At 38.3% G+C, this 26234-nt stretch overlaps 1 protein-coding gene across 6 annotated transcripts in view; it reads right to left on the reverse strand.

Annotated features, from left to right (window-relative positions):
* CDK14 (cyclin dependent kinase 14) overlaps nucleotides 1-26234 on the reverse strand; it is an 835688-nt gene that overhangs the window by 651741 nt on the left and 157713 nt on the right. For all 6 annotated transcript variants that reach the window (XM_073238870.1, XM_073238871.1, XM_037019857.2 and 3 more), the window contains one exon: nucleotides 20470-20501. Coding sequence is in view for 3 of the 6 variants with exons in the window: in XM_037019857.2 (XP_036875752.1) it covers nucleotides 20470-20501 (32 nt within the window). In the remaining 3 variants the exon portion in view is untranslated. The remainder of the gene's footprint in view (nucleotides 1-20469; nucleotides 20502-26234) is intronic.

A 26234-nucleotide genomic window follows, 5' to 3' on the forward strand; every position in this document is an offset into this window, starting at 1 on the left:
CTTTCAACAATATTCAAGTAATTATATCAATACAAAATAGTAGAAGTGCTATTGAAAGAAAATCATAAACTGCTAATTTTAGATGGTTGTGGTGGCACCAGACTTTAGGAGTGTGTAGATTAGTATAACTATTTTCTTTTATTAGCTTATTTACATAATAAATAAGGTTGTCAGCTTTTTTAATTTTGCCATGAAAGGATATTTTTTTAAAATGCTATTTACAATTACTGGGGTAAAAAGAAGGCAGGAAAAAAATTATTTCTGAATTTTAAAAAGTGTATAAAACAAAAGAGTACTTTTAGCATGGTGGAAAACCTCATTATATTATTATTTGTCCCTTTTTACTGCAGGCTAATAAAAGCTTATTGAAGACTGGCATTTTGTTCCCATAAAACCAGACCCTTGCCACTCCGAGTGTCGTCTGGGTGCCAGCGGCCTCAGCATCGCCTGAGAATTCCTGAAAAATGGAAAAACTCAGGTCCCACCTCAGACCTACTGCGTCAAAATCTCATTTGAGCAAGATCCCCAGGAGACTTATATCCACACTGAAGTTTGAAAAGCACTGTCCTAGATTATACTGACCCTCCAGTGGCTTAAGTTCAGCCATAACCATGTACCTTTCAGACTCAGTAATGACCTTTAACACTCAATAACCATTTTCTCAGAGAAGATAATTGGGGGTCCTGGAGAAATGAGGGCATAAGATGAAACATAAGAGCAGATGAGCTAGCATCCTAAAGATCAGCCACCTCGACCTTTTAAACCTCATGACCTTGAAAAGTAATTGCTGGGGTGGGGCAACAGCAAAGTGCCAATCACAGACCACATTCAGAGCTTTGGAGACTTCAGAAGCATATGAGGCCCACAGCTTCCATGTGAGAGACTGCAACTAGGGACTGTGCTAAATGCTGAGTCTTGTTCTGACTGCTACATCTTGTTGTGAAACAAAGCACATTTTATCACTAGCAGTCCATACATCAGCCACTGTTTAGGTGACTTGACACACGCTATGTCTGAATTCACATTGTAGGGTATTTTATCTCACAATTAGTTCTTCAAACAAAGGAAATCTCTCCAGATAAATATTAATTACAAGCAAAGACGGGAGGCACAAGTTCATGCCACTCTTCCAGGTCTCTCTGATGGGAAAATAATTGCCAGCATAGTGCAATGCCTTTTCAAGAGAGAAGAAAAAATACAATATAGATCTGTGCTGACCAATATGAGCATAAATGGCTACTGATGCCTGAATGTGGCTAGTCCAAACTGATATATGCTTTAAGTACAAAATATACCAGGGGATTTTGAAAGCTTATTACAGAAAACAATGTTAAATACCTCCATAATAACATTTAAATTGATTACATGTCCAAATTATAATATATTGGTATGTGAAGTAAATACTAAGTACTAAAATTAAAGTGACGCATTTCTTTCACTTTTTTTAATGTGACAAGAAAAATTTTAATTTGACTGTAAGTGGCTTGCTGTATAGTTGTGTTGGATAGTGCTGGTCTAGAAGCTCATCTGAATTATCCATCAATCTCAAGCTTAAAAAAATTATGTAGCTAGGTAAATCCTAAATCACAAAGAATAACGGCAGAAAACGTGTAGTTAGGAGATAGCTAAATAAGGAGACAGGAGAGGTGTTCAGCAATAGATCTTTTTACTTTAACAACTGCTGGGCAAGAGAGCGATTTCTGATATGCATGATTACGTATGTAAAGTCTCTGAATTTACACCCAAAGAAAAAACATGAAATATTTAATAAAAAGAGAGCAAGGAGAGGAGTTGATACAAAATGAAGTGCAATCACAGTAATGAGGAGCTCTCTCAGAGTCTAGGAATGTAGAGGAGAGGAAAAGATAAACAAATTCCACTGACAAAAGTCAAAAATTTTCTGGTCTAAACTATTCAAATATCTTCATCTTCCCACTGATAAGTAAAATGAGGAAGGTAACCACAGTCTCAATCCTTGAGTCAGATCAAGAAAGGTCTACATGTGACCTTCACCAATTTATAGAGATGTAACTATAAATTAAAAAGAACTCACACAGTCCTTCTTCCATAGCACAAAAAAAACAAAAAAACTTCCATTGGATTTCAAAGCAGAGTCCAAGTCATTTTTTTAAATATGAAAACCTACACACATACCAGTATTAAAAAAATCATCCCCAGGAAAAAGGTGCTGGATCACTCAGCTTAGGAATGAGGCTACAATTATGAAGCAAGCAAAGTAGCTGAACATCCCCAATCTGGGCAGATTCCTCTCATTCCTGGCCCCGGGAACAATCCCATCACTTAGGAAATCTGGATCTCCGCCAACAGGCTGCTTCTGCAGTCTGCTGGGGGATGGGTGAGGAGGGTGGAAATGTCTGGGCAGCTGGCTTTTATCACAAAGCCTTCTCTCTTGGAAAGGCTTACAATGAATTTCCTGGACATGATATAGTTTTTATATAAAGTATATAAACATTTTAAGTAATTAACAGCACAAAAATATCCCTCTGAAAAAACTTAATGTCCATGGTGGAAGAGGCCAATAACTACATGAATGGAATCTGATGCAAATACAGTAACATTATATTCTAGGGGCTTTTAAATTCCTTTCATTAGGCTTCACCTCAACAAACCTATCTATATATAGGAGAGAAAGAAGCTAACATATTGAGGGCTTAATCCCACTTAGAAGTAACTTTTAATAGGGAATTGACTATGAGCCATTCACTCTTCTAAGGGGTTTACATATATTAGAACTCATGACCCTAACAACCGTACGCAGTACATATCATTATTATCCCCGTTTCCAGATGCATGGGGAGTTCAATATCCCAGAGCCAAGGACTGCTGGAGCCTAGGGGTAAGGGGCAGGGTCATGACACCAGGCAGCTCGGCTCAGCACCCTGAGTTCTCACCCGATATATGGAATTGCCTCACAGCCTTCCCTCTCCAGCGAGGATGCTGACACTCTGGGGAACTGAGGGACTGAGTGTTCATCACAGCAAAGCCACTAAATGGTGGAGCATGGACTCCAATCCATATCAAACGCTAAATTCTTCTCATAAGCAGCTTCCTGTTTTCACCAAACCTCTGCCCCAGTTTGTAATGCTGGCAGAAGTATCTTATTTTCTTCTTCCCCTCAACGGGTTTGTTGCTAGCCACTTCTCCCTTCTTTCCTCAGCCACACTGCCAATATTCCTACCACAGTTTGAGCTGCTGGCTCTTGAGGCATCTGAAGAATACAAAATAGGATTTATGGTCCACACAGCTATGCAAATTTAAGTATTCAGGTCTATAAATCTGTCACAGAATATGGAAAATCAAATGCATTTGTCGGGATCGATGAATTAGTGAGGATTCATATTATTTGTCATTAATGTTATAATTTTGAGGATATAACTATCATTCTGAAATCCATATTACAAGGGCTTTCAAATCACACACCTCCCCTAATCTGATCCTGAATGCAATGTCCTTAAATCCTGACTCCCTCAGGTAAAGCAGAATAATGGGCTGAGGTCAAGAGGGCAGGAAACCTGGGTTCTGGACCCAGCTCCACTGTGAGAACACCAAACTGTGGCTTGGGGCCCAGCCCTCACCTCCTCCACAAAACAGGATGAAAGTAATTGATCCACTGCTCAACAGGGTAGTTGCAAGAATTTACTGAAATCATATGTGATATTGTTTTGTAAACTCTGAAGCCCTATAAAGTCTGCTGTAATTATGCAGTGACACTCTTACAGTTACCAGCTGGCAGGAGAAGGGGTGTCAGGACCTCTGCTGATAGCAAAGAGGGCCAGAGGTCTGCCCCTCTCATCCCACATACCCTAAAAGTCCATCCTCCAGATGAAATTGTCACTGTATTGGAAGGTTCAGGAACTGTGTTTTTAAACAACACCCAGAGACAAAAAGCACTGATTTAAAGAAAAGGCTTGAAAACTCCAGGAAGGCACAGTGGCTGCTGCCGTAGCCACTAATCAAGCCTCCTGGGGGTGCTGAGGGTGCTCCAGGGGAGCTTTCACTGCTAGACCTTCAGATCAAGTGAGAGATGGTAGAAAAGTTACCTTAGAATCACTTTAAAATTAATGGACATGTGCAATGCTTAGGGGTGTTTGATTTTTTTTAATAAAGTGGGGGGGAGGTGAACAAGAAAACAAACCAAATAACTTAAAAACCTAGTGCTCAGAACCCTGGAGATATTTCTTCTCAGATTTGTTTCCTCCTTGTTTCACGCTATGAACATGCCAGGATCTGAGTCTGCAATCAGTCCTGCCGAGGAGATGCATACACACAGACTAGCCCTTTAAAGAAAGGCGTAAAATAACCAGAGATCTTCAGATTCAACTACAGTAGCAGCTGCCCCTAGTCTTAAAATAAAAGATGTCTAATTATTGGTATTCATGTGGTCAAACTACACCCTCAGAAGGCACAGATCCACTCTTTCAGTCCAGGACAGAAATCCTTTTAAGCCATTTGACATCCTGCACTGCGCAGTTTGAGATCTGCACATATGTCTCATTTCGTGGAGTTGGGGTATAATTCACACGACTACAGACTCTAGAAAGAAAAACAGAGAAAGCAAAGAAAGATGACAAAATTTTTTAAGTAAATAAACACAATTTTAAAAAGTGATAGTACAAGAAAGCCAGTAAGTGGAAAAATAGATGCTACTACATCAATAATGGAAACTATGAATATTCATTACACAACAGTCAGAATTAGAATGAAGGAAAACCAGAGAGTGCAGATGGGACAAAAACTCAGAAAGCTTTTAAAAGAAAAGAGTAAGAAAAATGAAGAAAAGAAAACACATACAGCCTCAGGCAATACTATTTAAGTGAGGGTCCCAGGGTGGAAACTTTGATCTAAGATAAGATAGGACAGTAAAGAAGGAATTTCCTTACACAAAGGTAAATAAATAAACAGTATAAACTATCCAGAATGGCAGGAAGAGCTTTCTAAAAACAGTTAGGGCAGTGTTCGCTTAGGATGTCTGGGATAAGAAGACTACAGCTCCCAATCACTAATAATGTTAGTAGGTATTGCCCCACCCTCCTACATCCTAGCTCCCCACTTAGAGAAGGGACAACCCCAGATAAAAATCCAGTGTGCTAATGTGCAATTGCAAATGTTAAATTCTTTTAGATCTTAAGAGTGAGGAAGAAAAACCAAAAGACACAAACAGAATTAACCCCAAAACATATGCACACATCATGGATCACAGCTTGTTTTCCCACCCTCTACAAGCTAGAAACTTCTGGAAAAGGATCATCACACTGGATGCGCAGTTTTTCTAAAAGAGGGTTTCGAGATAAGTTCAGAAAACTCATAATCTCTAGATGAGCAAAAACACTATCACACAAATGGTCATTTTATGTTTTTTAAAAATTGTGCATAGATCCTAAATTGTTTCCAAACTAACAATAGGGGCAAAAAGACATGGATACTACGTTATTGACAAAGTCCAACATCTGGCCTGTAGTTTTTAATTAGAAACAAAAGAATCCTGCAGGCAAATGCCACAGGACTGAAAGAGCTGGAGTAGACCCCTACTCCAAGTAGGAAAATCAATTTGCAGCACTTTCATTTTGTTTCTCAATTAGTCCCACAGCCAAGGGCTACCCTAATACACTCTTAGCATTAATTTGCAACCTGCAAGTCTTGCAATTCAACAGGAAATGTAACTCAATCATCATTTAAATGCAAGGAACTTTCAGTGTTCCTTTTAAAAGACATCCAAGCCAGCAGGTCCCTCCCCAGTGCTACCTTAGCTATAGGTGGGGGTGGTCTAGGTCATCCCCAGTTCCAACCACCTCACTAGCCCTATGATTCTGCTGGGTTGCCTAACTTCTCTAAACCTCAATTTCCCCATCTGTAAAGGTAGAAATAATAATACCAACATTATTGGGAAGATTAAATAACATACATAAACAAAGAACATTTAAGGTGTTTTTAGGTCTCATCCTCAATTAACAACTGGTAAACTCCAATGGCATCCTAAAAAAAAGGAATCTTACATCTGAATTATGGAAATAAACTCACCAAAAGACCCCAAAAGGGCTGTCTGTTTATTCTTTCAAGCAAAGTACACTCAGCACATACAAGGTGCAAACCACTGTGCTGAACAAGGGAGAGAGACAGAAATGCCCTCTGTCCCCAGGGACCACACGCTCTCGTAGGGGAAAGGAGAGATGATTTTTAAAGATGCAAATATCTGCTCAGATAACAGGTTTCAAGATCTTGAAAATAAGTGCCTATGAGGAGGGAACATCCTAATAGCGAAAATCCCCCAATTCCTCAACACATGACACAAGACACATGGAATAGCTGCTCCTGTCAAGACAATGAATAGGCTCCAGCAAAAATGTTGGTAACCAAGAAAGAGAACAAGAGAAAAGCATGGGAAGATTTTTCCTTCCTCTCTGTCTGAGGTAATCATCACAGATCTTCCTGGAAATTCCTGTTACCAGATACACACTGCAGCTGTGATGTATGTGAGTGCTGTTTCCTACTAAAGCATCAGTTAAGGATGCTCACAAATAGAGAGCTCCTGTCCTCTAGGAGGACATCCACCAAATGCCATCCACCAAAACCCACCTAGCTGACAAACTGCAGTGACAAATCTCTGTGAGACCCAGTCAGCACATGGTCACAGCAAGGCCACTGCAATCGGGGAGTGACAGGAGAAAGCCTAAGCTTGGATGTGACAACCTGTTTCCCCCTCCTTAAAATGAGAGCTTCCGAAAATTAGACTCCTGGTGTCCCAGGATAAAGCTAAGCAGGTGCCATGTGACCCTCTGCTGTGTCCTACAGAGGTAAGGGTTCACATGGAGAGAAGAATGACATGAGTGTCACCGAGTGTGACAGATACTGTGAATGGTACGATCAAGCCCGAGGAAGTAGAGTGCCTGCTATGCGCTGAAACCTGTGAAAGGACTGGCAAGCATTATCTTATTAATCTTCACAGTAACTTTGCCAGGTAGAGATTATGCTCCTTGTCAAACAGATAAGGAATAAGAGAATTGAGATCCCAAAGCTCCTGTTCCTGTGATTTCCACTCATCACCTCGCATCGGGAGCTCAGAGTAAACCGGCACAGTTTCCCAGCCCATGAGAATGCACGGTCACAACCAGACAGCCAGCAACAGTTAATCACTGGAAAACAAAAGAAATCTCGAAGAAAAACACCATGCTCGTCAACTACCGAAACGAAATTCCTGTGACTCATCTCCAAACTGGTGATGTGATCCTCAGTGATCCAAAACTGGGGTAGATGATCCCACTAATCCTCACAAACAGCTTTCAGATACTTAACATCATCAGCAGCTCTCAAAAACAAAATGCTTTTAAAAATTCACCAACAAAACTTCCTATAAAATATATCTGGGGATCCTTTGGTTATTAAATATCTAGAGAAGAAATAATCATTATTTTATGTTCATTAAAACTTTTCACATTGAAAATACTCATCTGAGACCCAAAGAAAATAATAGCTTTCATTTAGAAAGTTACAAGCATCAAGAGAAAAAAAAATGATAAATACAGGAAAGGAAGAGATTAAAAAATCATTTGTAGATGACATGTTATATACCTAAAAACCCTGAGAAAACCTGAAAAACACTGGGACCAATAGAATTTAGTAACATAGCAAAATGCAAAACAAATAAAATAAAAGCCTGAAGAAATAAATAATAAAAATTGATTCTTATTCTTAATTAACAATTCTTTTTTAAAAGCTGCCTCAACATTAATAAAAAGTGAAAAACACAGAGCAAAGATAAAGAAAATAATAAAACTCTTTGGAGAGATCTTTATTAGAAAAAAATTGACTAGCAGGACATACCATGTTTCTGCATTGGAAAACAAACAAACAAACAAATACTGTAAACTGAAAAGGATATCCTTTTAAAAGCATTGAAATAAAACTATTTACTAAATATAAACTTTATTTTTCTAAACTTCCAATTTTTCTATATCTGTATATTTTAATATTTTCATTAATAACCAGCCATTATTTTGTACAGTAAAAGTATAGTAGTATTAGGATAACAATAAAAATATCAGTTTTCCAATGTAATCTTTGACTGCCAAAGTTGTGCTTTCATGAAATTTCCAGTCTTCTTAAACCTTGACTATATCTCAACCAAGTTATTAGAAATAGATTTAGTAAGATTGAGCAGTAGACACAAAGAAACAAGAAAAAAAATTTTCTTTCCCTTCCTTTACGCTCAAGATAAATATAATTTGAAGTAAAAAAAACGTATACAGGTGTTGCTACCAAGCACATCCCATCTGCCACTGGCCTCAGAGGTACAATGCCTAAATGGAAGTGAAAACTAGTTAGAGGCTCTCATATGTAAGTTAAATGCTCCCCAAGCAAACAGCAGGAAGGGCTGGCAAATACATTCATTTTTAAAGTAAATATTAACTTAATGAGCTTAGTGACCGGAAAACTGATTCTGCTCTCTTGAGAGTTTCACTTTCCTGCTCCTTCTCATCAAAAAGAAAAAGAGAAAACACTGAAAAGGCACAAATTCTCCTGTTTCTGAGCCCTACTGGTACCAGAAGAATCTAAAATCACTCCTTATGTCTGCATTTTCAAAATCTTCCCAACTCAGCAAGGGGTAAAAGCAAAGGGCTAAGTAAATCAGGTAATATACCTGCCAAAACAAGTCCAAGTCAAGTCTTTTTTTAGGGGTCATAATTCTGCAAATTACAGAACAGAGGCCAATTATTACAGAATACCAGCATTTCTGCCCTGCTACCTTATACTCCTCTCTTCTCCCCCCGCCTGCACCACGTGTGGCTCAGGAAAGAATTATGTCTGTCACCAGAGAAAGACGGCACAAGCAGCCACAAGGTCACACCAGAGCTGGGCCCCCTGCCCAGCTGTGAAAGGGCTCCAGGCATAGGAAGTGTGACCGCTGGTGGCTGAACCCTTTACTTCAGATGTGATGGAGCTAACTGTCCCCACCAAGACCAAGCAGTTTAAGGACAACAAAAAGGTTGGTGGGCGGGTGGGCTTAAGAGGAAAGAACTTGAAGAAAACCTGGTGATATGGGAAGCAGAGGGAGAAGGAAAAAGAAAGAAAAAACTTTCACTTTTTCTTTTTTCAGCACCCATCTTACCCATAAAAAGGAATACAAAGTATTCAATGCCTCTCTCTATGCCCACCTAAGTGGCCTTTTTTTACTAAGATATAAATATTTAAAAGATCTGCCTATTTCCTCTATATGTTGAACCGTCACAAAGATTTCAGTTGTCACAATATGAAATAAAAATGAAGCTGGAGTCACTTCACATGCACAAGCTAATAATTCAAATGTATATAGAGTCAGGATTTAGAGAAAACAAATTTATTATCTGACATTTTCTGTTCAGTATTAACTCTTTGCCTTGTTCAAGGAAGACAATTTATACCATGGAAAAATTTTCTGAACATGCCAGTTAACACACACCAGCATTGCTCTCATAATGCCTTCCAGCTTGAGCCCATCTGTAGGCAGTCTGACTCCAGAGGCACCTCATCCAAGAGTTACCGTTCCGTAGTCTTCACTGCCTGCAGACCCCTAACATCTAGCTCAAAATGGGTATTAAACTATTATTACTAGAAGGATCAAGCTTATAACTCAAACAATTCCACCCAAATCCAAATAAAAAGGGCAATGCTAGCACAGTTTTAACAGTCTTGAAATCAAATCTAAGATGTGAAGAATCATAAGAGAGACCTCCTGATCTCACATGAACCAAGCATGTTCTCTTCAGCAACTTACTTCACCTTCCCAGCCCTCACTTACCTCTGTAAAATGGGGACAACTTGGCTCAAAAATAACATCAAGCCACTGCAGGAATCTTCTAGATTCACTTACTCTTTAACGCCTTACCCGGACAAGGGTTCACCTATTAGAATCACTACAGAACATCAGCGGCCTCTCTGTAAGAGCCCTGGGACCTGCCCCCAGCTCTGTGAGGCACACTGCACCCTCGCCACCTGTGCACTGTTTCTCCCTTCTCTTGGGAAGCCCCCGGGAAGATGCTGAGCACACACTGGGGGCAGAGAGATGAGGCTAGAATCACGGATTAAAATGCTGTCTAGCTCAGGGGCTTTGTCAAGTCACAACTTCAATGAATCTCAATTTCCATATTATCCTTAGGTTGCATTTCCTTTTTTCAGATGTTTCCCCCATTCAGAGGAAACAAAGCTGAGGGCATACTCCATCTACAATGGTGGTTTTCATTCAATATTGAAATTTTTTTTTATGCTCTTTAATACTTCATAGATTTTCTGAAATGAGCATGATTACTTTTCTTCCTAACAAATATTAACATTATTCAGTGAAAAGTATGTAATGGTGATAAGAAGGAAAAATTCCACCTAGAAAAAAGTTCAGGGTGAATTCAATATGCCTATAATGCCTGCAAAAAATATTCAAGTGGAAGGAAGTGTATATATAAAACAATATAATAAGGGAAATCAAGGGAATGCTGTAGATACTAAAAGTGAATCATCTGAAACTGTGGTCATCCAATTAATGTCATTCATATGGGTTTTAAAGTTTTTATCTTCTAATAACTATAGAGAAATTAATGTTAAGGCAGACCAGTGTATCTTGCAAAGTACATAATTATTTTTTCCTTTTATGACTAAAGCACCTTTATGCAGCACATGTAACACATCGTTTAGACAAAGTAATGCAAACCTCTTGGGGAAAGTTCTGAGCTCAATTAGGGCATCTGGGGACAGGCCATATGTCACCACGCCTTTTGCACACCTGAACCCCAGTATCTAATGACCTGAGAATGCTCATTTATAAATTAAAGTCTGCCTTTTAAAATAAGAGAATCAGCACTGCAGAACACTGTCCATCATATTCACTTCATGACAATATAAAGACAGCTATATACAGCTAAAGAAGATCAAAATAAATACCTATAACACAAAAGAAGTTGTTATTCATGCCTTGAATGACTATTAGTAATATACAGTTTTATCTAAAAAATCTATCTCTTCTTTAGGTATAATTTTTAATTTAAAAAATACAAAAATTTTCATCAACACTGGAAAAATACTTGTATGTTATTGTTACTTATTTTTATCTCTTGTAGAATAATGCCTACTTAACCCTTTCTCTATTAAAAACTGCCTTATCACTGTCTTAGTTTATCTTTTGGCCAAAATATGTGGAAAATTAATGTGCTATTAAGAAATACACAATGGTAGAACTAGGACTATATTTTCTGAACCAAAAATCAGTAGGCATGATCTGAAATCAACAGCTGTTCCAAAAAATTCAGATTGCATGTGACTACACCTCTATCCATCTTCAACTTCTTTCTAAAGTTCAGGAGTAGACATTTTAGAAGTGTCTCTCAATCATTTTTACGATCAGAACACAACTGCGGGAATATGACTCACTCTCAAAAAATAACCCTAAGTGCAGCAGCACTATTCTCAGAGCATGTGATTTGGGTAGAGGGAAGTGAAGAAGTCCGTACCACAATCTTCGAGGAGCATTAAGAAAACTCTCACCCTCCACACTCATCAGTTATGGAGCTGGGCAATCTCCTTGTTTTGAAAATCCTTTAAAATAGAGCAAATAATGCTCTAAGGTAACTAAGTGAAAGTCATAGCCCAGTGTTAAGGCAAGGAACAGATAAGAGGAACATACTTTAGTTTGTTTCCACCAAGACATATGTCATGGGTGATAATTTCCTACTGAGCACATCTCCATGGGAAACTCTGGAATATGCCAAAGTCTTGGCTCTCTAACTGCAACTTAGCCCCTTTCTTTCCCACTCAAGAAAATACACCAACCACAATGGAGAAACTAGCATTAATCTGCCCTACATTTTCTTTAAGGAAATTATTACCATATTTCAGTATTTTAGTTGATTAGAACACAGGGTTGTAATGTGTTGGAGGTCAGCTAGACTAGAAGGGTGATCTCCAGACTGCACACGAAGATACCTTCTAGACATTACACTTTACAGACATCTCACATGAAGGTATCCAGAGTGAGAAAACATAAATAAGCATGTGGAAATGGCAACCCCAGGACTCCCCAAGTTCTCCATCTAATTCCAAGTCTCTTCCAATACTTAAAAGTCTGATTTGCTAGGCTGGAAAAAAAAGTTACCTGTGAAAAGTCAAACAAATTTCTACCCTAATACAATTAGGTTGAGTACACAACTACATGTTGAAACAATTATTTCTACTTTAACTGGTCACATATTCCTTACCCATGTATATAAGATTTAATATCATGGAAGTTAGAATTTGGAGTAGTTTTTTTTAAAGACTTATCCACTAAAAAACTATAATTCTCATTATTAACGCATAACACTGTACAGTGAGACACTGTAGTAAAATGTACTGCCATATTTTCAGATCAAAAAAAAAAAATTTCTTAAGAAAATCCCCAGGCTCAAATGCTTAAAATAAAGAAAAAAAAGAAGGAAGAGGGGAGGGAAGCAGGAAAGCAGAGAAAAGAAAACTGAAAAACTAATTAAGAGAATAACCAGAACCAACTTTATATATTGAAAAAAACGTAGATTCAGAAGGAAAAATTGAGTAGTACTTCAACTATTGTCTTTACATAGTAAAAGAGTTCCTTTGAGAAACCTGACATTGCTACATCCCAGAAAAATCAAGCTTGCAAAATTGACAGCAATTTGCTGGTTCCAATTTTTTGCAATTGTGCCTTTTATAATTTTATGACACAGAGAATAAGAAGAGTTAACTGCATTTTGGACTACAACAATTACCTAACAAATGCATCCTTCAGAGAAGGTTTGTTTAGAAAGGTATGTCTAGCACATTGACCTAAAATTCAGCACACTCCAGATAAAGTACACACCACGATTCCAGTCCTCAGAAAACCCCAACCTTGGATTAGCTGATTTCAATTATTACTATGGGTCCTGGAATAAGAGGCCATCATAAACACAAACAAGCAATTTAAGGATCTGTGGATTATAAATCAGTGGCTCAAACTGCAATCAGAAGGAAATGGGTATTATATACTCCTGCATATAGGCCTATTTTTGTACTTGTTGATGAAAATCAGAAATACTAAGGCTGTATAAAGGGACTACCTAGGTAAAAGGTCAGCTTTCTGCAAATGAATTCAAACATGCAAATCCAAGCACTGTCCAGAAGGGAACACCAACCACCCTTACAGGAGAGACACCCTACAGGCTAATGCGCTGCCGTCAGGATGCACGGTGCTCACAGAGAGGAGGCACTACTCCTGCTCTCTGCTTTTGTGGCATTCCATCTTTTGGGAATTAAGAATATGGAAGTGCCTAACTCTCCTAAATGTCATACACTTTGTATTTTGTGACATGTACTTCCTCTCTGAATATTTACAGCACTACCCAGACATTCTAGCCAATGTCTGGGACTAGACATCATTATTGTAATTATGTCTACCATAATTAGGGAGATGGTACGTATGATCAAACAGTTATAAAAAGGAAAAACTGAAGCACAAAAAGTTTTAAGCATCTGAAAATTTCAATGAAATTTCCAATGACACAAATGAGGAAGTGAGGCCTTTTTTCAGCCATCCAAAATGTTGAATTTGAAATACAATGACTTACCCCTGACCAGCATAATCAGAGAATGGTCTGTGAGTTTCTAGACTTCCTGCATGGGATAGATTCATATCATCCAAGGTTGGGAGACATGACCACGGTGAAAATAAAATAGGATATAAAGTAATATAAAATCTTACTATAAAGGGAGAGTGAGATTGAACTGTGCCCAGACCCAGCACTGTAAGCTGTCAGGAGCTGGTCACCGTGCACCTGTCAGTGGGATTAAATTCTGTGAGACTGACTAGACCAGAGTCAGGTTCAGAGCATACCTAGAGCGTGACATAAAAGAGACACCAATAAACACTTAATGCACATATCTTTGAATAGGGAAGCAACATGACAAAAAAAGACATTTTTGTAAAGGCTGGCTTAGAAGAGTGAGAGATAGAACACTGAGACCAATTAAAAGGCTATTGAGCTAAAATAGGTAAAATAATAAAGTCCTGAACTGAAGTGGTGACCACTGGAATGATAATAAGAGCATCGAAATAAGAGATGCCCATGTGATAAAGGTGGAAAGGTAGGCAAGACAGAGATCACGAGAGGCACTGAAAGCCGAGCTAGGAGTTTGGACTTGAGCCTGCTGCTGACAGGGAGCTTTCAAAGTACTAAGCAGGAGAACAGTGTGAACTGTACTCAGATCCATCATTCTGTTGAAATACGAAGTGAGCTGCAGGCTGAGAAGCCAGTTAGAAGACCACCGCAAGTCCAGGCAAGGGAGGATGAGGCCAACTGTGCTCCTCACAGTGGGAGGCTGCTGGTAGCAGGGAACAAGAGCCAAGCCAATGCCTGGCTGTGGAGCTTGGAGGGAAGTTTAGGATCATGTCAGGTGGGAAAAAGTACCCATAAAAAGGAAGAGACAGGAAACATAGATAAGAAAGGAAAAAATCAATTACACAAGCTTCTGGAGTGGAAAGGAGGAAAAGGAATCAAGAGAATAAGGAAGAGGAACTAGTCTAGAACAGAAGGATGGACACATCCTCGTCTGAGACCAAAGAGCAGAGGGTAAGAGATGGGAACAAATGAAGGTACACATGTGGGCAAGGCACTGACGTCCAAGAGCATTAAATGTTCTAGAAGTTGGAGGGTGTTACGAGTTGAACTGTGTCCACCAAAACTTCCAAAGGTTCCTTGACCACAGAACCTCCGAACGTGATCCTATTTGGAAACAGGGTTATTGCAGATGTAAGTAGTTAAATTAAGATGAAGAGGTCCTGGAGGATATGGACTCCTAGTCCAATGTGACCGATGTCCTTAAAGAAAGGGAATTTGGATACAAAGACAATCACTGAGGGAAGAGCTTGGGAAGACACACAGGGAGAAGACGGCCATCTACACGCCAGGGACAGAGGCCTGGAATAGATCCTTCCTTCCCTCACAGCCCTCAGAAGGAACCAACCCCGAGGAAACTTGGGTCTCAGACTTCTGGTCTCCAGAACTTGAAGGCCATAAATTTTTGTGGTTTAAGCCACCCAGTCTGTGGTACTATTTACAGCATAGATAGAGGACTATCTATACAGATACAGAGGGAAACTAATACAGAGGGAAAATCACCTACTAAAAGAAGGAGGGGTGGAGGAGGGCAGCTAGAAGGGTTGAGGGGAGTGGAAAGGTTTCAGCAGGAAACAGGCCAGCCAACAGTGCGAGACTCACGGTTGCCTCAGGTTCCAGCTATGGCTGGAGACGATAAATTTATTTACAGAGTGATTTCCTCAAACAGCTCTTGGCAGCCACTGGGTAGCAGAGGAGAAGATGCCAGGTCAAACTCAAGGTGGGGCAGAGCAGATTACAGGCAAAGTACAAAGGGGTAAGGCCATGGAGGATACTGGCAAGGGAGTGATATACCAGGAGTGAACAGAAAAGGAAACAAAGGAGAGCGGGGTTGTTTAGGGCTGTAAGAAAGGCACAAGGCAGACAGAGGGGAATCATCTGGAAACTGGAAACCAGCAAAAAAGAGACAGAGAGAGTATAGCAGGGGTGAGAGAGCTAAGAGAGAGAAACTGCTAATATATTTTAGATGAGGAAGTTAGGGAAATCTGAAGCTAGACCACTGTATGCAATATATGCATGCTTTGCATAGACAATGAGATCTCCAGTGATGCAGACAGTGAAGGTAAGAAAAGACTGCAACATCCCCCACCACCCTCAGTGCATGAAAAAGAATGACCAGAAATATCCCTAAATAATGTTTGCACTTACCGGTACAGACTGGTTCTCATAATGACTGCTGCAACCATTTTTGGGTATTACACTTATATCTTTATACAAAATAACAGAGGGACACAAGCTAGAAGCGGAGATCAACGCACACTGCCCCCATCTATCTCACAAAATTATTGTATTGAGCACACAGGAAGCAATCTGAGCTATAAGAATATACTTGAGGGAGTTTCAAATCAGATGTAAAAATGTTAAGATATTTTATATGCTTTGTATGCATGTCCCTAGGATACAAAAAAGAAAATAGTTGGAAAATGCCCAAGTAGTGTTGCCCAAATACTGTTGGCAACCTCTCTACTTCACAAACATGAAATAAATGACCAGAGCAGAGAATAATTAGAAAACTCATAAATTGATCACCCATTTTTTCCAATCAAATAAGTGCTTAATTATCTGGATTATATGCCATAAACAAATGAAACTGCATCTTAAAGGTTTATTTCAGTCAATGCAATATTTGTATTTCTCACCAAAGAGCCACGCATAGCCAACACTGTTCTGGCAATTCATCTGAGCTACAGTTAACAGAGGCAGGAAGCAGAACTAAAACTACACAGCGTTTAACCTTTCAATTTACACCCCGAATAATTCATGAATTGCTATGGCTTCTGATGTTTCTAACTCTTTCTATACACATATACTTAATTGGAGCTGTTTGCTTCCAAAGTTTAAACAGTTTACACTGGGGCACAGCAACTGCATGGTCTGACCTTTCATATTTTAGTTACCATTATTATTTTAAAACAAATAATTAAATCAAAAAATAAGATTCAAAAATACACCTGAAGTCATAGTACAACTATTGCGCACTTCTGCCAGAAAAATGGAACCACTCAAGGGACATGGCCTCGGCATTTACTGGAGACGAAGGTGAGAAAGACATCTGGGAAGTTCTGCCATAGCAGAGACAGGAAGTTCTCTCTTACTGAAGCTCTCATCACAATGTCAGCAAAAACACTGTCTACTTAAAACTATGACACAAAATAACAATCCTGTTTCGTCCTTCAATCTGACTTCACCATTTCTTTCTTAGACAATTAATTTAGCCTCTTCGCTTTGGCCATGTACTGAACCAAACCCTGAGGCTCCAAAGATCAATTCGTTCTGTGGGAGGAAAAAAACAAAGCAAACTAAAAACAACAAAATTTTATTTGGGATATCCTTAGAAATAATTTGTGTATCCATAACATATGTACAGATTAAACCCACAGAACAGAAAATGCTTCTTATTTTAATCAGGGCCCACATAACACCATGAATGAAGGGCAAAATGATCATTCTCAGGGCATCTTCTCTCCAAACAGGATGGGCTTCCACAGAATTCCCTGTCCCAACACAACTGCCTCCTACGTCACATATCTGAAGCTCTCATACTCACTTCCAATGCGCCTCACTTTCCCTCCACAATGATCATGAGCTCACAGTTCCTGAATATGCTTCCAGGCTGGTTATGAAAATTAGCAGCCATGTTATTTCAGCCAATTTAATAACAAATAATTGTCTTTCAAATGAGTTCGTTTTTCTTTTTCTCCTCTGTTCAAGGTCATTCACACACACCCTAGGGAAATACTCTCCATGAACCAGGGTGTAGCAGCTAAGGCTCCAGCTCCAGGCATTGTGGAGGCCACTCATTATGAGCCCTCAGCTTCCTCATAAATACTTTGGAAGGAGAGAGTTGCCACACCTCAATGTTTATCTAAGAAGCTGACCTAGCCCCCAGGTTTCAAGACTCAGCCCTTAACTCAATTCCAACAGCGTTAGAGTCCCTCCACTCAGAGCTGAAAAGCAGAAGACCACGAAACAAGTTCAAGAAGACTTCTACCAATATAACCTGAAGATGATCATAGAAGAACTCAGTGACTTCCTGTTTATGCAATCACAGTTCTGTTGCTCTTTCCTGATCTTAGTAAACCTGTACTTTTATGCTGATTATTATGTAGAATTCTATCCTACATGTAAAGATAGAAAGCAACTTGAAGATCACTGTCTAACTGACTGGTTTTACAAGTGAGAGAACTGAGCCCTGGGTAAATTAAATCCTTGCCCAAATAGCGAGGAACTGGCAAATGAGAATCCACACTGTCTGACATTTGGTTCAACACTCACTCTCCTTATCTGCAACAGACATATACTTATATTCAATAGATATTTATTGAATGTCAACCAAGTGTAAGACAGCTAAAGGATTACGAAGCTGAATGTTCTCATCCTCTCAAGGAATCTTAAAAAATGGTGGGGTTTGGACATATTCTCAGTTTTAATATGCAAATCATTGCATGAGGCTTCCTATGGAATTTTTAGAGAAATATCTGAAAGTGACCCTCCTCATAACGTAATTCTTAATTTCAAACTGAATCCTTCTATCCTCCTTGCAGCCTTTACAGCTGTGGAAGGTGGACATCATGTTGATACACTGAGGAGGAAGACAAGACGATGACCACACCAATTCTGAGACAGATACTATGTGCCTCTCACTATTCTGGAACCTTTGTGTACTCAGCTTATTTAATCCTCACAACTTTAAGAGGAAGATACTTTTATTATGTCTGTTTTATAAGAAACTTGGAAAGAATAAGTCAAATTGCCCTTGAGAGGGTGACTGAGTTAGGGTTCACACCCATGCGTGCCTTTACTGCTGCTCCTGGCCCTGAGTTTTTTTCTGATTAACTGGAAATTACCTGGCCCTTCTGGGCCTCAATTTCTCCATCTGTGAAATGATGAAGTGGGCCACGTTGATTTCTAATGTCTCTTCCAGTGTAGCATTTGTAATTTACTGATTGGAGATATTGAACCAGTCTCCATGGTACAGAGGTGGGAAAACACTTTGTAAAGCTAAGGATAATTTTGTCCCGCTTACAAAATAGAGGCCTCTGTGCAAAAGTTACAGGATAAGGGAGAAGTTTTGGGTAGATATGAGCTGGAGATATGTATAATATGTGTTCTTAACTTTCATCTAGGTGCTAGCCTCAGATTTTTTATAAAGCTAATGTCACAGCCACATGATAGAATAACATACAATCACTAACAATCATTAAACAAGACAGGAGGTTTTTAAAATTACTAATGATGATTAGGAGTCAACTGTAAAACCATGTGAAATAATCATGTTATAGGTTAAAAGAAAAAAGGAGGATATAGTATATGGGCTTTTGGGTTTTTTTTATGTTAAATATGGGGAAAGAAGCAAGAACATTCAACAGTGGTTGTAGCTGGATAATAGCATTTGGGAGATTTTTCTTTCTCCTTTTCCTTATTTTTCTTTTTTATGTAAGCTTAAATTACCTCCATAATTAGAGGGAAGACTTCTCTTTATAAAGAGAGAAAAGATGCCCAATATTCTCACATTGATTTATTCTAAGAAGAAAGAAAAATACTCTCCTAAAAACATCTCAGTAACACTCCAGAAATTCCAGAAATACAGGTTTGGAGGAGAACATCATTATTACCTACGATAGCTAAAGAAGAAAAGATTCCTCTATTGCTTCAGGTCTAGAATAGCTACGTTTCACAGGCTGTTTCAGGAATGCTGGCTGGCTGGGGAAGTCGCTTTGGAGCCCAGGGACACAGCTCTGTACAGCTGGGTCTGGGGGACAAAGAACAGGTGCAGCGACGGAGCAGCAGAGGAAGCAGCCGACCATGAGAGCCAAATGTCGCTGGCCTCATCCAGAAATCCCAGTCTGCAGCAGGTTCTCCCCGAGTAGGCCCGCCCTGTACCCCAGCCAGCCACATGGCCAAGGGGACTTTCCATGAGCACAAATGTCCTTTACTCTCTGAAGCACTACAGCAGAGGGAGGACAGGTGAAATCTGCAACTGTTTAAAACAAATCAAACAACCACAACCAAACTAATCTATGCTTTCATTAGGCTGTAGGATAAGCACATCTTATAGATGCATCTTTGTTCATACAAACACACACACACACACACACACACACACACACAAACATACATATGGCCCAGTTTACAACACAGATCAATTACTGTGGCTTTGGACTATGACAAAGAAACACTTCACTCCGTAGCATTCTTGAGAACATTTTGTAAACACATTATTTCTCTAGGTAATTCCCAATCACACTACAAAAGACCACAATTTAAAAATTGCATTAGAATGTGATTAATTCCGTATGAACCCTCTGATTTATTTGAACAGGCTTTTTAGCTACTTTGTAGTGAGTAGATTAAGACAGATCTGATATACAAAGAATAGGAAATCTAGAACAGGAGAAGTCAGCTCCTCCCTTTGGGAGTCTGACAGACAATATGTGGCAACAACAGCCCATCACACCCAATTCAGAAGAGTGCTTGCTGCAAGGCAACCACGGGGCCCAGGTTACCCACCACTCCAGACTTGCCCTAAACACACACCTCACACTGGACTTCACCAGCCACAGCACTAGCAGGAAGGCAACAACTCAGAGGCCAACGGGTGTTTTTTGTCTGTTAATTTAGAAACATATATTTCTGTTGATTCAAAATTCATTTGAATGATTATTTGAAACTGAAAAACAATATAATGTAACTAAACAAAGAGGTGTCATCTCTTTTTTTAAGGCTTTTTTTTGTGTGTGTTTCTAGTGTAAAAATGGCACCTACTGAGTTTACCTGGCAGTAATTAAATACATCTAACATTAGATAAAAAAATTTAACCTACCTCATCAAAGGTGGTATCGTCTTTCTTCAAAGCTATAAAATAAAAAGGGAAAGGAAACAGTTATTGTGATACATATCAGAGACCAAGTATCTAAGTTCTAGAATACAGAATAAAAAAAGCCAAAACAGTACAGTGTTTTCATTTCAGAAAAAAAAACTGTAACCCAACCTGAACAATCTTATGATACAAACAGGAAAACTGCAAATGAGAGAATTGCACGGCGTACAACTTTGTGAAACACTTTCATAAATATGTAAATAGAACTATCCTCCCAAGTATGGAAAAGCAGTATGCATCTCTCTCCCCTCTCTCTTCTCTGGGAGGCAAGTGTTTTGAAAGAGTATGAGTATGAAAAAGTAATCTTAAAGAAGTTTCCCCTTAAAACATCTGGTTTTTTTGAGCAGATATGATGGTGCATGGGTGTATGGACCACCCAGCCTACTGTTTAGATGGCATGCACTCTGCAGGGTGCCCTGAATAAGAGGATCATCCTGTGAGAAGTTCAGTACTGTGATGAAAGACCCGGCAGGCATAGTAAGTGCTGCTGAGACAACTCAAATTTCCAACAGGATAATTTTTATAACAAAGTATCACCAAAGGAAACAATACACACAGAATACTTTATATGAGCTAGCTAACACTTGAAATTTATTCTAAACATTCATGGCTTCAGAGATGAAATTTTATAATTCTAAGGAGACAAGTATTTCATGTATAACTGGCAAACACTTAGTTCCCTGAATTCCTACAATTAAAATGTTTTATATTAGGAGAATGCACAAAGTAGCTAACTTAGCTGAACCACCACTAAAACTCTGGGGAAATTTTTCAAATTTATAGAACTGTGCATAGTTTACTGGTTTATGCTGGATAATTCTAGCCAGATAGAAGCACTTGGGTAGCTCCTACTTGGACAGCTGTTCCTGACAAAAGCAACGGAAATCAAATTATTTTGGCAATTAAGCTCTGAGAGAATTCATGTACCTACACTGAAGGTATCATATCAAAACTTAGATTACATAGTCTAGCATCCTGAAAAGGATATTCTCTGTTCCATACTATACATTTGTCTTCTTAAACATCAAGAAGTATGTGGTTGTGGTGATGAGTTAAAGGGGATGATAAAATGTTTCTGAAAGAGACAAATGTTTCTCAAAGTTTAATTCTGTTTTCCCTTTTGCCTATGAAACTGATTTGTAATAGATTTCTCTATTTTCTTTATTTACAAGTTCTTCTGAATGGAAAACAAAAAGATGGACTTTTGTCCGAGTCTCAAATGGCTTAGCTCACACATATTTCGTTAGGTATTTGACTTAACTTACATTATATTTAAAATAACCTATTTTGATAGATATAATCCTAGGTGATTCTTAATGGCTACATTTTCATTTAAAATGTAAAATTTCTAATCTAGAAGATCTAATCGTTAAATATGAGCCAACAATGTTACTATATTTTTCATTCCCTCAATCTAAGACATGTCCTTCAATTAACATAATTGACTAGTGATTCCTTTGTAAAATCAGTGACTATGTAAATATAAAGAAGTTGATTCACCTAAAAAAGGCAATATGTCTGGAATAAGAAATGATTAGCTCATTGATTTCATACAAAGTCAATTATTGTTCAGCCTTAAAGCTAGCTCATTTAACACAGATTAATGGAAAACACATTATGTGGCTGCCACACAAGATGCAAAGCTACAGCAGTAAGCTTATAATTAATTCACACAACAAACTTAAATATATTTTCTTTACCTTTGAATGATAAAAGTTCTGGAAATTCAGCCATGGGTCTTCTTAAGCAAAACATCTCATCAGAACTACAATTGATAGTACTTCTTAGGGAACTATAAACATGGAATGAAGGCCCTCAAGTTGAGAGATGAAACAAGCAGAAATCTATAAGGTCTTCAACACCCAGACTGGACTATTTCCTTCTTATCCCCTAAATTCTGCCAATTCCCCTAGCAGGGTGGGTCTACAGGTGAAAAGAAAAGAATGAAATAGAAGAGGTATTTGCAGGTATTTTCTAAGATATAAGGAGCAGGAAGCCAGATTCTCTCCCTTGCACACTAGTCTCAAGCCAAGACACCACAGGTGAGAGCATTTTAAGACCAAGAAGCCCATCGCTTCATTGAAACCTTTCATTGCTAGATTGACACCTTACACAGTTTCTTCTAAATATTGAATTCTTGCCCTGAACAGCAGTTAATAACAACAAGGGATGATTAAAAGTGTCTTTGCCAAATATTTATCAGGTCATTGATGAATAAACTCTGACCTAAACAAGCACACAACATCCTGTTATTGATTACGTTCCCTGACTGTCATTAATCATTCATGTAAACGTAAACCCACAACTGTCTTCAAGAATATCATGGAATAACAAGCATACTACAGTTTTCTGGGCTAGCAAAGGGGCATATAGTAAATCTTTTGGGAAATCAGATATTCTATTCAGTCTTCTGCTTAAACATGGCTTCCTTTAGAAAACTTTCTATGATATCACCAAGAATAAAATGTCCTTACTATGTTCTCCAACAGCAAATTAATCTTCATAGAATTTGTCACTCTATATAGTCAATGTCCAGTCACTGGCCCATCTTTTCTTAAAGTCCTTGAGAACAGGGTCAGGTAACAATGGTAACTAAATGAATGCCAGCACAATATTCAACACACAGGAGATAACTCAGTCATCATTTGTTGAATTAAGGAGTTCTACCTCAATGGCAAAAGGATATCATCTTATATTTCGAGACACACTAAAGTTTTGGCATAAGAAAACCATACACTATTCTCTTATGTAAGGATCATAGACAAATTCCATTTCATGAATTTCAAACTAAATTAAAAATTAAAATTAAACCTCATTGGGAGAAGATACATAGTACAACAGTTAAATATTGTGTCTGAACCTTTAACCTTGCATTTCTCTTTTCTGACAGAATGGGTTTATCAAATGACAGCTGGACTCTAGAATTACACACTTAACAGCACAAGGTAACAAACCTGAAAAAACTCAGTGTAACCACAGCCTCTTCCCTTTATTCGTCTCACAAACCACATCTTTTAAAGATATGGTATACATGGGGTTTATCTCAAATATCACAGAGAATAAACTTCCTTTCTCTAGGAGATACTCCAAAAAAATGTGAGGAAATGCATTCAAATGAATATGAAGAAATGTCAGTTTGACCTTAATCTGATACCGATACCAGAAAGCCTTTCTCCTCCCAGGCTATCATTCAAAAATAAAAAAGAAACAACAAAAGAAAAGAGAAAGTGGGTTTTCTTATAAACTTTTTTCACAATTAAGCTCCCATTGGTCTTTATGCTAATCTGAATTTTGAAACTAGGAGTCAACTACAGTAATTCCTAAATACGTGAATACACTAACACTATACAGCAGAAACCCATAAATACCCACCACTGAAATCAGTGAAGGATTTTGAAATTCATTCACACCCATCTTATAAAAGAACCATAATGGTAATATAGCACTTCCTGGCAGGTGTAATAAATTAGAGTGCTATAGCTTGAAAGTCAGTGTTTCATTAGCACTTTTATAATACAGTAAGCTCAAACCTGCTGTACTCAGGGTGGACAATAATAAAATTGGCATGAGCTTTCATTTGTGAATACAATAAACATTAGCATTGTCACCTTTATATAATCAGAATTATTAATAATAATAAATATTGATTGCATATCTCATACTTTCAAAAATTGTTCTCATTTTCTGTAGATGAATGATTACTAGTATCTTAAGGATAAACAATGATACTGTACTTCTGAACATATAACAAGCTATACTTTGAATCATACTGAAAAAGTACAATAAAGACATCATGCTTATTTCAAAAGCTATTAGAGACTGGTTAAGGGAGTGAATATTTTGAAATGTTGGATTATTTAATAGGAATAAGCCATTCACTCTGTGATGTCCTCATGAAGTACCAATGAAGAAAGGAGAGAGGCAGAGATAAGGGGAGGATCAGAAGGCACAACAGCCCTCATTAAGGATCTTCACCATGTGACAGACACTGCACTAGATATCTTATGTATTTTATCCAACTTAATTTTTACAACAATCTTAAGAAAAGTTACAGATGAAGACTCTGGGGTTTAGGGAAATTATGCTAGTTGCCCAAGCCACACAGAAAGCTGAAAAAATGGGCTTCAACCCCAGACCAACCTAACTTCAAACCCATCCTGTTTTAAGTTAGCTACTACTGTAAAGTCAGCGGGCACTTCGTCCCTTACTTCTTGCTCTCCACCCAGATCAGTTACGTTAGTATGATGCAATCACTGATAACAACACCATATTATGAATGGCTACTGAGTATTAACTACCACACAGAACATCATATACATTATTTATTAAGTGCAATAACAGAACTGAGATGTATAGGAAAAAGTGAAGTTCAGAATTCAAGGCACCTGTCCAAGGTCACTCAACTACCAGTGGCAACGCTGGAAATCCTCAGTCCCTTTGACACAGGGCCTTCACCCTTCAGCTATGCACTAAATAATCCCACAGTAAAGTTTCCATTCAACAGCCTCCAGCAACTTAAAAATCCTTAAATAATCAGACTGATTTCATGGCTTTTGGATTTTACAAATAAAGCATTATAAAATTAAGATTCATTTTTCTATAATGCTAATTCTAATGAATGTGCTAGGCTTAGTATACAATCATAATCACTTAAAGCCTGTTCATCTCCCCTTTAGGTATTTTAGGATAAGACTTACTATTCAGAATCCTGACCCTCCATCAACACAAGAAATTGTTTTGTTCACTGCACTGTACTGTTTCCAAAAGGGAGGAAGTAAAATCTACTAGATCTTAGAAGACGTTTTAACAAGATTTGAAATCAAAAGGAGTTTCACATCACTGTATCTCAGTAAACTAGAAAATCCAGTTAACTACAATTGTAGTTCATCCAAATTTTACTGATTGTCATCAAAACCTTGAAATTATTTAAACATAAGGAATTTTTATATTCATGTCCTTGGCTTCATACTAAGACTCAATTGAAATGAATTATTTAACACAAAACTGGAAGGGCTCCAACAGAGTCATTAGCATTAGTAAATACACAGTTAATGTGATTTAGAATAGGGTTTAATGGACTCCAGAACCGCCTCTGTGATGATTTGGGTAGGGGGCTGAAACATCCTCCTGAATAATGCAGGTGGAGTCAACACCTTGCTCTCTCACACCCTTCTTGCCAAACTTCATTTGAACGTAGGAACTCTTCATACACATTCCTAACTCTAAGACTGAAACTGCAAATAACAATACATGTAATAAATGAAACCAGGACTAAACACTGGTTTCACACCATAACTTTACAGTCATCTCAGGAAAGAAAAATTTTGTATACTAATAGGAAATTTTAAGTTAGAAGGCAACAAAGAAAACTAGGCTAAATTTTGATCCATGCTTTCTCTTACTTGAAGAAAGTCTGCATAGTTTACGATGCACTCTAATGATTTTTAAAGGTATGGCTGGAAGGATAACTACAACACTCATGCACTCCAGGGCTTTATTTTAAGGAATTAAGCACCTTATGCTTAATTTCTGTTAACACCTTCATTAACATGGATGACATGTTAAACAAGTGGAACAAAGGCCGAAAGGCTTCTTAGGACTCTTATTTTTACTGCTTGTACGATTTTCTTGCTAAAAGCAGTTACCTGTATAAATCAAAGTTATGATGTGTAGAGGATGCAGCTCCTGTCTTAATGTTAAAAGGGGTT

The sequence above is a fragment of the Manis javanica genome, chromosome 6 (genome assembly GCF_040802235.1).
Source record: "Manis javanica isolate MJ-LG chromosome 6, MJ_LKY, whole genome shotgun sequence".
Lineage (NCBI taxonomy): Eukaryota > Metazoa > Chordata > Mammalia > Pholidota > Manidae > Manis > Manis javanica.